Source organism: Trichosurus vulpecula, chromosome 3 (genome assembly GCF_011100635.1).
Source record: "Trichosurus vulpecula isolate mTriVul1 chromosome 3, mTriVul1.pri, whole genome shotgun sequence".
In the NCBI taxonomy this organism is placed as follows: Eukaryota; Metazoa; Chordata; class Mammalia; order Diprotodontia; family Phalangeridae; genus Trichosurus; species Trichosurus vulpecula.
Window position 1 is genome coordinate 23,070,452 of NC_050575.1, and position 13,404 is coordinate 23,083,855.

Genomic DNA, 13,404 nt, shown 5'->3' on the forward strand with positions numbered 1-13,404 from the left:
CTTTTTTGGCAGTGGGTGAGACCTACTAACCCCTTATCAGAATGTTTTTAAATACATAGGATTACAAAGGAAATTAACTGTATCAAAATGCAATCATCAAATTATTTTTAATTCATAGATCCCAAGTTAACAAGCCAGACCCTGGCTAGTGTTTTCTAAATAACACATCTTAGTTATTTCCTGCCACATAATAATTAGCGGGGGAGGGGGGGGTAGCTGAGGTGCCCATAATAGTTCTTCCTCTGGTTTTCACTTTAAGTGAAGAGGAAATGCATCTTAATCAGGTGGAATCAACTAATGATGTTATGTTTTTGATAGTGTTAAATTATATCATTTTAGTTGCCCAGGACTATTCTAGTGTACTAAATAATCTATTGCTGATCTTGATTACAAGTTGGGTACCTTCCAAGAGTGAAGTTCTTTTCTTGGGCAACCTAGGGTATATGGGATGGTTTCTACTTCCTGCCAAGAACAACGCAATTCTCTTCTGGGTCTCTTTGAATGGCCATTATGGACCCATACACGCACAAGCAGACAACAGACACATATTTAAAGAGCACAGAGACTCCGTTCAGAAAACAGCTCAGCGAACTTGCAACAAACTCCATAGCACTTCCTCACGCAACGATTTCAATTCAAGAAACAAACACCAAGGAAGGCAAGCACGACAGATACTTCAGAACCCCCACGTTACTCATGAGGAAACTGAGACTCAGAGAGGGGAAGGGACTTGGCTAAGGTCACACAGAGAGGCACTGGAAGAGTTGGGACAGGAAGCTCCCAGGGGATGGCTTTACCCTATACCCTATTGTATCTACTGGGTACATATTACTGGGCCTTTTACCTACCAGAGAACACACTTGTACGTCTAAAATCCAAGTGAGGCATTCACAAAATGAGCAAACAAGACAAATGCCATTTAAAATCAAACTTGTCACTTTTATTAACACTCAAACTACACAGAAATGTTCAGAAGCTCAGGCCTGGGCTGCCTGAGGCCACTAGCAGGTTCTTGGCATTTCTGCTCATCAAGATACAGCGCTTCCATCTCAGAGACACCCTCAAAGGGAGAGCTACTAGAAAGACTTCAGTGAACATAAGAGCCCAGGGAGCTGACGCTACATTTGATTATCTCTGAGCACTGGTCGATGTTCTTTCTAATCCTGTAGAATTTCTCCACATACTCAGAACGACCCAAAAGCTCCACAAAATCTTCATCGTGGGTGATCACAAGAAGCTGGAAGTTGCGTTGTTGGGAACGACTCTTTATTATTCTGGAACAAAATATTTACATGTTACTGAAGGTGTAAGAATCCTTTCTCCACAGCATGTACTGCATCTCCAGGAAGCCTCTTCCCTGCTGTGCAAGTCAATAACGACGCCGCCTCGGACCTTTCTTAACTCTCTATGATACACGTTCTGAGTTATTATGTGTTGGGTGCCTCCTTCTGCTACCAGAATGTGACCTCTTTGAGGTCGGGGATCAAACAGTAAGACCCTAAATAAATATCTGTTGTATAGATCTGAGCAAAAACAGGCTGTCTTTTGTGTTGTTTACAAAGTATACCAGTGCGAATGAAGATGACTACATGTTTTTCCAACTAGTGTTTCTCAGTCTCTCCCACTGGAAAGAAAGATGGGGAGGGCAGCCTCTACAGAACCAGGTAAGAGCCGAGATGAGGACAACGGATGAAGAAGCCTTATGCTACATTTTGAAGGCTGTTGCTAAGTCAGGATCACAGATTTATAGTTCATTTTACAACATAGGAAACTGAGGCCGAGAGCAGTTAGGGGAGTTGCCCAAGGTCACAAAGGTCTAAGTGGCAGGACCAAGATAGAAACCTAAGTCCTGTGACTCCACATCCATCTTTTTACGAAGTCACACTGCCTCAAAAATCTGGCAGCTCCACTTGAATTCCAATCGCCCACAAGGAAGCGGAGTTACTTAGTCACGAACTCCAGCAGTTCTGGACCAGAAACTTCTAACCATTCTGAAGAGGTTAGGAGGAAGGAAAGAGACATTTAAATACCCAGCTTCATTAACTCAAAGCCTGCTCTCCTTGCTTTGGGAATTTCCCAGACCTGTCTGCTTTTCTTCTCTGGTGATGTTAAAAACAAAATTACAGATGATGGATGGGGGAAGAACACAAGCTGTCCCCAGTTTTCTTAGGAGTTGGGCCTACTTAGAAATGAGTCCCAACCAGTTATCAGATGCATCATTGCTATGACACACAGAAGCTAGGTGAGTGGGCGGGTTGGGAAAATTTCTGTACTTCTTTGTGGGGAGAAGTTGAACACGCCAGTTAAGAAGCTTGCTTCGGTTTAGTGAGGCAACATGAAGTTTCAGAAAAATGCTAGCCTGTGTCACAGATAGGGGTTTGAGTGGCGGCTGTCTTAGTCTAGAACACTGCACCCAAACACCGCCAGCACAGAAGATGACAAATGGTGAGAGGAAGGGGAAAACTCTATCAATGACTATTAAACTTGTAAGCACACCAACTGTCTTAGCCTGTGTGTCCCCAGAACATCGAGCTGTAGGCTAAGAGGAGACGCCCTGTCAGACACATACAACATCACCCTGAGGAGAAGTGCAGCTAAGGGACAATGACTGCCTTTCAGGACGTATTTCTAAACACCCATGAACAATACACCCAGTAGACATGTGAATATGTGGAAAACAAGCTCTGCCGTCACTCCTCACAACACAAGTGACAAAAATGGAAACAACCTCGTCATCTCTAACATTCCTATTTAAAGTTATGCTGACTCTGCAGCTGCAGCTGCCTACCTACGTAATATGCCATTCTATGCCATAAATGAGTTATTGCTTATTTTAATTTTTTTCATCACAAACTTTATAAAATGGAAAATGTTTATTTTTTTGAGTACGTATAGTATTTCCACTGAAACTCTACTCTGATGCTTTATCCTGGGGCCAGCAGGGCACAAGTTCTAATCCAGCAGGTCCTACTGACCTGAACAGGCCTCACTAACTGCAGACTTTCCTCACCACACATGCCACAGGATGATCAATTGTTTGACCACAACAACTCTCAAGGACCACTGACCAAGTTAAAGAGGGGCTATGATCTGCTGTGGGAGCGAGTAACCATATCTATGAAATCACAGATCCATGAAATATTAAAATATTTACAACCCCCTACTGCCTCACCAAACCAAGAACTGCATTTCAAAATAAGGACTGTGTATTCATAATTTCATTGATCTCATGAAGAAAAGATTTCAGCCTCCAAGCCCAGCTTTTAATAGCCAGCTCTTTATGAGCATATTGTTACATCAGGAAGGCCAAAATGTTGTCTTTGGGTTTGTCCACATTTCTCCCATTGACAGATATCTGGCTAAAGTGATCCAACTTTTCAATATTAACCATTCAGGCATTCAGGTAAAATCAGCCCATCTTGGGACCATACAGCAGTGCATTCTATACTTTTCCATGAACATTCCCATGTAAAGAAATTCAATTAAATTCCATTCACCTAACATGTTAAATACCAATTATGTCCAAGTTAAGGCATCATAGGGTGATGGACATCTGGGATGAGCTGGGATCTCACTTTCTCTGGTCCACCTTGGCTGTGTCACGAGGCAAGTCACCTAACCCCTCAGCCGTTCTCTTAGACTCCAAGTTGTAGAGAAGCGGCTGATCTGCACTGATCAAGGGCAATTCCTCCCTCAGGAAATGAGGAAAGTCAGGACCAAGGAAGAAGAGTGGTGCTGCTGTTCTGGGGACACACAACAAAGAGTCCTTGCTTGCAAGGGACAGAACGTCTACAAGGAGGGAGAAGCGACAGAGGGCATAACACCAATAAGTCTAAAGAAAAGTGGGGAGGGGAAGAGCACCAACCGCAAGGAGGAAGAGGCTCTGAGCCAATCCTGGAAAGAAGATAAGGTAAGATCTGAAGGTCTAGGTAAGAAACCAGGGTGTAGTGGGGCAAACAATCTCATGGATTCTATCTCCCTTGTGCCTCTCCTACCATCGTCTTTTCTCTGCTCCCACATCCACCACTCTAACCCATCTCGCCTAGAGGAGCATCAGAGCTCCCCAACAGTATCTCTGCCCCCCAGCCCCAATTCACATCCATCTCTCTCACTACTGTCCCCACCCTCAATGCTCCCCCTTCAGCCTCAGGACAGGTGGCTTTGCTGATCTCCCCAGCTGATGGCCAATGGCTCTCACCATCCTTGATTCTCCTTGTAGGGACAGAAATAAGGACTGGACATGTGATTGCAACAAAACAGGGAACTCCTTGATAAGGAAACTCCCCCTACCACTGTAGGGCAGCTGTTTTGATGTGAGTGATAGTTGTAGAGATGCCCAGAGCATTGAGAGGTAAAATGATTTGCCCAGCCAGGGTCATTCAGCCTCTACATGCTAGAGGCAGGACGGAGCCCAGGTCTTCCTTTTGGCTCTGAGGTCACCTCTCTACCCACTATGCCACATTGCCTCTCATTTTCCTTCTACTATACTGATTTATGCTTATCTTGCATTCTCCCAGTAGAATGTCAATATAAGAAGAGGAAAACTGAGACACAGAGAGCAGGGCACCTTGCACATAACAGGTATTTGGTCTGAGGACAGGGGTCAGGGTGGAGAAGATGACCGAATTGTGGAGCAAACTCATTCAGAAAAGGAGAGTATCGGGAGCACAACCAGGAGCTGGGCAGGGACGTATGGCTGAGGATGGGCTCCATCAGAAGGCTCTTTAGTGTTTAAGTCTGGGGCAGAAAAACCTTGGGAGACTTATGTGAACTGCTGCAGAATGAGGAAGAACCTGGGGAACAATTATACAATGAAGACAAAACTGTAAAGGAAAAGAACATTAAAAGATTTAAAAACTTTCTAAGTATGCTCCCCACCTCTTGACAGAGAGGTCAAGATGGAATATAGGTCAAGAATGAAATTTATACTTTCAAACACAACCAATGTAGGAATGTTTGTTTTTTCTGCTTGATTATGCTTAATTGTTACAAGGAAGGGTTTTTAACCTTTTTTTTTGGTGGGGTGGGAATAGAGATGCAAAGAAAAAAAAGTAACATCAGTGAAACACTTTAAAATGCACAGAAGAGTAAAAAGAAATTCAGAAGGGAACACAATGAGCCAGGCAGTGTTGTTATTACTATGTTAAATGTAATGTAGACTTAAAAATCTGAAGCTGCATAGAATAGATTCACAGTTTGATATACAATCCTCTTTTTCTGTGCTTAATGTACAGATATGTTCATGTTTTCTGATACTGGTCAAATTCATAAGAAATAAAAGAAAAGAAGAAAAAAACCTCTTTCCTGATGATGGCCAAACGTGTGGCCAGTTAAGAACACCAGCTGAATATTTTTTTAAAATGTCCAACAAAGAGTCAAACCTTTATATTGAAATGAATCAAATTCTTCATGAAGCCTTTGTACAGTTTTCATTCAAAGCTTGTTTTAAATGAGAACTTACCTTTCTCGGTATTATTTAAAAGTTATTGCTATAAAGCTACCACGGTCCCCTCCCAGTGTAATAAACACTTACTCCACCAGGGCATGTGCAAGAGATTCAATGTTTTCTCTATCGAGGTTTGTTGTAGGCTCATCCAAGGCAAGAATGCCACAGTTCAAACAGAAGGTTTCTGCGAGGGCCAAGCGAATGATAAGAGAAGCAAGCACCTGAGGGAAAATCAATGGCAGTTAGAGTTGAGTCTGTGAGGTGTAACTAAAGCCCCCAGAAGGAGGGTATTGGAATCTGAGCCTAGAAGACAGACCCCTGTGTTTGTCAGGCTCAAGGAAATGTCACAAATGTCATTCCCAACCAAAGGGCCCTGGAAGAGACAGACCTCAACCAACCACTCAGGCCACATTCTGGATAAGTCAAAGTGCATAAAAACTGTGTTCCAGTGAGGAGTATATGCCGAGAATCTAATACTACCATAGAGGAAAGGTGATGCAGTGGAGAAGGCCAGCCTTGGAGTTAGGGGCACCTGGGTTAAATCTTGTGTCTAATATCTACTAGATCTACTAGTTCTGAACAAGTCAGTGACCTCTAGCAACCTCTAAGTTGCAGAACAATAGCTATATACCTCAGTGGAGAAAGTTTCCTCATCAGGGGTTCCCTACATCAATGAAATCATAGGTCTGGACAGAAAAAAAGAAACCAAAGAGAATCCAAAACAAAACAAAACAAAAAATCATGAAAAAAAAGAAAATGCTGAACATAATGCTAAGCCTCCCAAAGATAAGTAAGGATAAGATAAAAATAGTAGCTAATGGGAACCCATAAACAGGTTCTTTTTAAGATCCTCTTGACCAGTGATGTCAAACTCAAGTAGAAACTGGCCAATAAACTGTATGTAAGGATCCCTGCAACCACATATTAACATTATCTATGTTACACTGCATCTTTATTTATTTTGTAAAATATTTCCCAGTTACATTTGCATCTGATTCAGGTTACACAGCAACGTTGCAGGTTGCATGCAGCTTTGGGCATCTGACACCTCTGCTCTAGACAACGGGGAGTCATTGAAAGATCTTTACTAAGGAGATCTATGATCCTCCTCACTGGAGGCAAAGGATTTGTCCAAAGCTACTCCAACTGTTGCAGCAGCTGAGCCGAGAACCCTGATGCCTTGTCCAGTGCTCCTGCCACTAGAGCAGAGTGTCACTCAAGCTGTATCTAACCACTACCAAGAGCTCCTATTACATCACTCATTTCTGTTTCTCTATTTCCCTAAGGGTGGTTACTAAAGATTATCACTGAAATGTGTGAGATAAAATTGATAATGTCTAAAAAAGCTCTTAAATCTGGAAAGGTCACTACACATTCTTCACCCTAGCAGTCAGCAGTCTGCTTTGATGAAATATGTCATCTCTGGGTTAGAAAGCACTCTCTTAGTTCACAGCAGTATCAGATGGTAGCTCCTATCACCATTTTCCCTAGAGAGCTGCTGTAGTTGTTCACTCCTCTTCACTTCCTCGGGAGATGGAGCTTCATTTATTTACAGCCATCTTCCTGCCTTCTTAGGAGGTTAGGGCAAATATCTTCAACTGCCCTTTAACTGGAAACGAGTAGTTCCTTGACAAAGGCTCAACACAAACGGTGGCTAAATATAGCTGACATAAATGAGCTGCTATCTAGCTCAATGTATGAGTCTGATGACTTCACATTCAATCTGAATAGAAGATGTGAAAATCCAGATACAAGTGCTTCTGATTTTGCTTTCATAAACCCATCTTTTACTTGTAAAAGTGAAAACATCAGATCAGAATTATTTTGTACTTATATACAAGTAGGAATTGGTTGTTGTAAGCTTCATCTGAAATAAGAAGTATTCAAATATCCAGCTGTTTATTTCCAGAGTTAAAACCTTAATTCTTCTTCAGCTAAACTGGAAATGCAGAAATCTTTCCCATTCTCAGAAGCTGTCCGAAGAAGGGAAGTTTATAAGCATTTATAAGCCAAAGTTGAGAGCTTTTTATGAAAATAAAAATTCAGCCAATGTATACAATAATCTCTGGATGTCTAAAATTCTCTTAATAAAGGCTCAACACAAGCCACATGATTCAGTCCTCTGCCACAGGGCAGAATTATATCTAAGTTGTAACATGTGAAAGACTATAATTTCTCTGGGAAATCTATTTGCATGTGTATCCAGGAAGGTAAGCAGGCAAATTCCATTGTACATACATACTACAGGCAACCTTATGTCCTGAATTTTCCTAGAGTCCCAAGTTCAAGAAAGGAAAATGGGTTTTAATGAGATGAAGTAAAGGAACAGCCATTATTTGGGAGTCAGAAAATATGGTCACCGTAGCCATATGGATGTGTCTAGGAAGCTTGATAATTTCTCCCAGGGCATTTTAAACCATTTCTCATGCTGTTCTCAGCAAAGGGAAAAGGCTATTTTCCCTCTTTAAAGATTAAAAAAAATTTTATAGTAGTATGTGACTATTCCAATAAGGGCAAAAACCAAGTATTTTTAATTCTAATTCTTCCAATAAAGTAGCATTACAGGTGCTACTTTATTGCCTTTTAACCTTTTACTTCTCTTTCACATTCTTTAATATTTGCCACTTCTCTCTTAAATGGTAGGTAACTACTGGAACTGAACCCAGTGACATGCTCTATGCCAGATCCAATGATCACAATGCAGTCCTAACCTCTGGATTTTCCTAAGACTTCTCCCAGACATGCAGACTAGTGCCTAGCTTAGGCACCATGGAATTCATGCTAAAAGCAGAATCAATGATACCTTACCCTTACAGATATTTCTATTAGGTCTTTAAAAGATGGTATTTATAGTTATCTCACCAAATGTGGGTGAAGTCAACGTACTGGAGACAATGTCTGTAAGTCCAAAGATTCAAACATGCCAGATAGCAATCCTACTTTTTCAAAAAGTGTGAGTTCAATTTAAAATCTCATATGTTACTAATATGGCTACTTATGGTTTCCTAAACCAATAAGAACCTCTAGAGATATCATGGAGAGAAATGAGAAGTGGCACCAGGCACTAGACTTGGAGTGAAGAGGCGTCAAATCCTAACCTGCACGTAGCTCTCTCAGGCTCATTTCCTCATCTGCAAAATGAAGGGCTTGGCCCTCAAGGCCTTTAGGGTCCTTTCCAGTTCTAACGCTTTGAACCCACAATCTAATTCCTTTGCATGTCTAGCTTGCAAACTTTTTTGGTTACTGCTACTCATAACAGAGTTTTCAGTATCTTATGGCAGTTCACTTATGACTTGCTCCATTTCCTTGTCTGACTATTAATATGAAAATTTCTTGTTTTTGTTGATTTGTATATTTTATATTTTTGCAGATATTCATCCATTTCTTTTGATGATGATGTTAGAATCCCAGAAGATCTTGACAGTCTAGAGGACTGGACTAAGAATCAACAAGGATAAATAAGAAATTTTGTACTTGGGTTAAAAAAATCACCTCAGTGCGAAGTGGCGGGAAAATTAAAAAAAACCACACACAACAATGTGACTTCAGACTACACTAATGAAGGCACAAGTTTCTAGGGAGAAAGTGACAGCTCACATCTGAAGTGCTCTATTTAGCGTTCTGTTCTGGGCATCCTAGTTTAAGAAGGGCATTGATAAGAGAAAACAGGATGGTGAAAGGCCACATCATAAGAGAATAGGTTAAAACCAGTGGGGAAGGTCTGTATCCCAAAGGAGATAAAAAACAAAAAGGAACAGGACCTACATGTACAAAAATATTTATAGCAGTTCTTTCCTGGGGGTAAAGAACTGGAAAGTGAGGGGAAGCACATTAATTGGGGAATGGCTAAATAAACTGTGCTACATAATTGTGATGGAATACTATTGCACTATAAGAAATGACGAGCAGAATGCTCTCAGAAAACCTGGAAAGACTTGCATGAGCTGATGCAAAGTAACAATAATACTGTAAGATGATCAACATGAATGACTTAGCTATTCTCAGCAATACAATGATCGACAACAACTCTGAAGGACTTAGAATGAAAAATTGCTCTCCATCCCCAGAGAAAGAACTGATGGTGTCTGAATATAGATAGAAGCATACTTTTTTTTTACTTTTTTATTCTTCTGGAGGTTTTTTTTCAGCCTGTGTTTTCTTTTACAACATGACTTATTATGGATATGTTTTGCATGACTACTCATGTATAACCTATATCAAATTGCTTGCCTTCTCAATTGAGGGGGTGGGGAGGGAGGCAAGGAGAGAATTTGGAACTCAAAGTTTTAAAAACAAATGTTAAAAATTGTTTTTACATGTAACTAGGGAAAAATAAAATACTAAATAAAAAAAAAAAACAGAAAAAAAAAGCAATGGGGAGGTTTAGCCTGGAGAAGGGATGACTCAGAGGGATATTAGAGTTGTCTTCAAGTATCTGAAAGGATGTTATGTGGAAAAAGGATTAGACTTGTTCTGTTTGGTCCCAGAGGGCAGAACCAGGAACAATGGAGGTCTGGTGTCAAGAACACCAACAACTGGAGTTATTCCAAAATGAAGTGTGTTCTCTCAGGAGTGGAGTGTTCCCCCTCGGTGAAGGTCTTCAAGCAAAAAGCTGGCACTGGGGATGTCACAGGAGGGATTCCTTTCAGATATGACCTGGACTAGATGGCTGCTGAGGTTTCTTCCAATTCTAAAATTCTGTGACTCTAGGAATTCTCAGTTTTGCAGACAGTTAAACTTTACAAATCGCTTTACATATATTATCTTCCTTGATTCTCACAACCCTCCAAGACAGGCATTATTATCATCCCCATTTTAGGGACAAGAACACTAAGACTCAGGAGCTTAAACGACCTGACCAGGGCCACCCAGATGGCATCAGAGGGAAGAGTGAAATCCAGACTTCTCCTGCCTCCGAGTTCTATGCTCCCATCACTCATACTACCTAGCTCTCTGGATCAGAATTTAGATTTCTCATCTCTGCTTGGAGAGAATCACAAGCTCCCCTTCCCCCCTTTACTCTATCTTTATATGTAACTGCTAAAACAGTTCTGTATACCTACCTTTTGCCCGGCACTGCACCGTCCTCGCATATCCAAGGCTGTATCTCCTTTTATCATTACTACTCTATAGTTGTAATTCCTCCTTTTGTCAGAAGCTGACACATTTTCATCTGTATCAGACCGAATTTCTATATATTCAATATCTGATATAGTAAAAAGAGTTTGAGAGAAAAAAAAGAATGTTTTTGTTGAAGAGAATATTGAGCAGTATGGGAATTATCCCAAGTAATAAGAGCAGAGCAGCTCCCTAGACCTCTAGGATCAAATATAAGCGCTTCTGTTTAGTTTTTAAGGCCATTCATGCCCTGACCACAGACTAACTTTGTAGCTTCACTGATCATCATTTCTCTCCTGCACTGTGATACACCAAATCTGCCTTCTCTGTTCTGTACATGGGATATGCCATCATCTCCTGTCTCAATGCCTTTGAACAGGTTGCCCTCGTGCCTGGAATGGAACTCCCTCCTCATCCCCACTGCAGAGAATCCCTTTCTTCCTTCAGGATACGGAACAAGCAATGCCTTCTACATGAAGCCTGCTGCCCTCCCAAAATACCGTATTTATTTTCTTTATACTTATTTCATATATATTTAAAGATGTGCTTGTCTCTCCCATTAGAATGGAAGCTCCTTGTGTGAAAGGACTGCTTCATGCATCGTATTTATACCCTCAGAGCCAAGCTCCATGCCTGGCACAGAGGAGACACTTATTAGTTGACTGAAAAAATTCCTGATTGACTTTAGACAGGTTAGATGACAGATGATGTAATTAGTTTTAAGTAGCACTACTAAAGTGGCACTCTGTGTCAAGTTCAAAATAAAATATTTTTATGCTTCTCTTAAAATATGAAGTTGAATCTTTTAAAAACTGACTGCCAAAGTCAGGAAGTAGCAATCACATGATGCCAAAAGTCAAGTCAGGGAATGGGGCGCCCTCTTTGCCCTTTCTAGCTCCCCTAACAGTTTCCGCATGCTGGTTTTCTCCTTATCTGAGTCAAGCTTATCCACATCTACATTCTTCAAAAGCAGGCAAGTGCAAACCCTTTTTTCTTATCACAGCTCAGGCTAATTGTTATTTGCATCACAGCCAAATTATGTAAAGTCTGACCAGGTTGTGAACAGAAAATTCTGCCTTATCTTCTCGGTAGAGGATTGTACTAAGATTAAGAAGTCTTATGAATTCTCAGGAAGAAAGTTAGTGGCAAAGTCAGAAGTAATAATGGAAAGGGAGTGACAAAGAAGGGGCAACAGGAAAGGAGCAGCAATGAAGGAACAGGCTAGCCCAAAGCCCTGGAAAGTAAAGGGCCTCCAAGAATGCTTCATCTTGAATGGTCTATAATAGTGATATGACAGTTCACGCTAGCTGGAGTGTCACTAATGCTAGGAATGGCACGGGACTGTGGGGAAGACAGCAGGAAGTATGGATGAGAATGGTTAGAGTAGAGCCGTTAATTATGGAGTAAGACTCCTGAGAAAGACTATTAATCAAATAAATAGTAATCACCTTGACCTCGGTAGGTACTTCGCCAGAGATCACGAATAATTTTATTAATTTCTTCCATTTTCATGCTATGAAACTTCATTATTGCGCTGAGAAAAGAAAATAATTTGCCAGTAAAAAATGAATATCATAAACTCCTAATTATAAAACAGCTACATCAATTTTACTTCATTTGGTACAAGTCTCTCCCCTTTCCCCTCCAAGAAATCTTAAATTGGTCAGCTTTGTTCCAGGGACCAGTGAATCGACTAAGAAATTAATTTTATTAAGTCGCTTCTTTGGCATATATTATAAACATTTTACAAAGTATATTTATTCCTTTCAGAAGTGTTTTCCTAAGTTGTGATAAGTTACCGGAGGTAAAGAGAAAGGTCTTTGGCCACTTCTCCCACTTACACTGGTATAACATACAATAATTGCTTGTTGAACAGTCTTTCTAAGGTTGGAACCAGGTCGGGGGAACTAAGATATAGATAACTCTCATTCACAGGACAAGTCTTTGAGTTGTCAGTCCCTATTACCAAACGCTGAAACTAAGACGCTAAGCTAAGCAGAGAAATCACACCACAGTTCATCTTGTATTTAAGAGTCTCAGGACAACAGCCTGCATAACTTCTCCAAACTAGAGTCTAGACTGTTGGGGCTCCTGCAGGGATCTCTGTCTTACTGTCGCCAGTAGGTGAGGGATCTCGAATTTTCAAATCATAACAGAGAGAAGACCACCACTTAACATAAAGCAGATCATGTGCCTATTCTGCTAACTCTGCTAACTAAGCAAAGAAAACAATTATTAACGAGAGTAGAGTGGTATGATGATACTGTCGGGATTCCACACACTGATGGAAGCACTAGGAGAAATTTCCTTAAGGGCAAAAGAAGCTGACTGCCATGCAATGGCACAGGTCAGGTTTCCGGCGGCTGTTCCTGGAGTCCCCAGCTCTGCTGCCTTCCCCTCTTCACTTAGATAAAGCCTACAAAGCTTCAGTTTTGGGTTTGGGGGTTTTTCCCCAATGTTCTAGTCTGGGTCCTCTACATTTTTTGTCATTTGGGCAACTTGGTCCAGCTGAGAAGCTGTGACGCAGAAGAGATGATACTGTTTAGAAGATTAAGGTGTTTTAGATGCCAAAAGGTAAACTTCAAACATCTATACATCTTAATCCCAAATCCCACATGCTATTCAGCTGTGATAAAGATTCTCCATTTGTGTTGAGACGCATTTTCTCGGTTTTATTTGGTAACTGATAGCTTTTCAACTCAAAAGAAAAGATAATTGCAAAACTGAAAGTAGTGTGACTGGCTGCAATGAAACTTCACAACTATGTGTCACCTTTCAACAAAAGATCCTCAGGTTTCTTTGGACAACTTAAGAATCTTATGACTATTACATACTATCGT

The 13,404-nt window shown here is 40.9% G+C and overlaps 1 protein-coding gene across 3 annotated transcripts in view; it reads right to left on the minus strand.

Annotated features, from left to right (window-relative positions):
- Positions 1-918: 918 nt before the first annotated feature.
- Positions 919-13,404, minus strand: part of LOC118843270 (DNA repair protein RAD50) — an 80,902-nt gene continuing 68,416 nt past the window's right edge. For 2 of the 3 annotated variants that reach the window (XM_036750820.1, XM_036750821.1), the window contains exons 23-26: positions 12,013-12,098; positions 10,510-10,652; positions 5,534-5,667; positions 1,088-1,274 (exon numbers count right to left, since the gene is read on the minus strand). In XM_036750820.1, the coding sequence (XP_036606715.1) occupies positions 1,088-1,274; positions 5,534-5,667; positions 10,510-10,652; positions 12,013-12,098 (550 nt within the window). Of the gene's footprint in view, positions 1,275-5,533; positions 5,668-10,509; positions 10,653-12,012; positions 12,099-13,404 lie in introns of all 3 variants that reach the window. The other variant, XM_036750822.1, reaches the window with a different exon arrangement.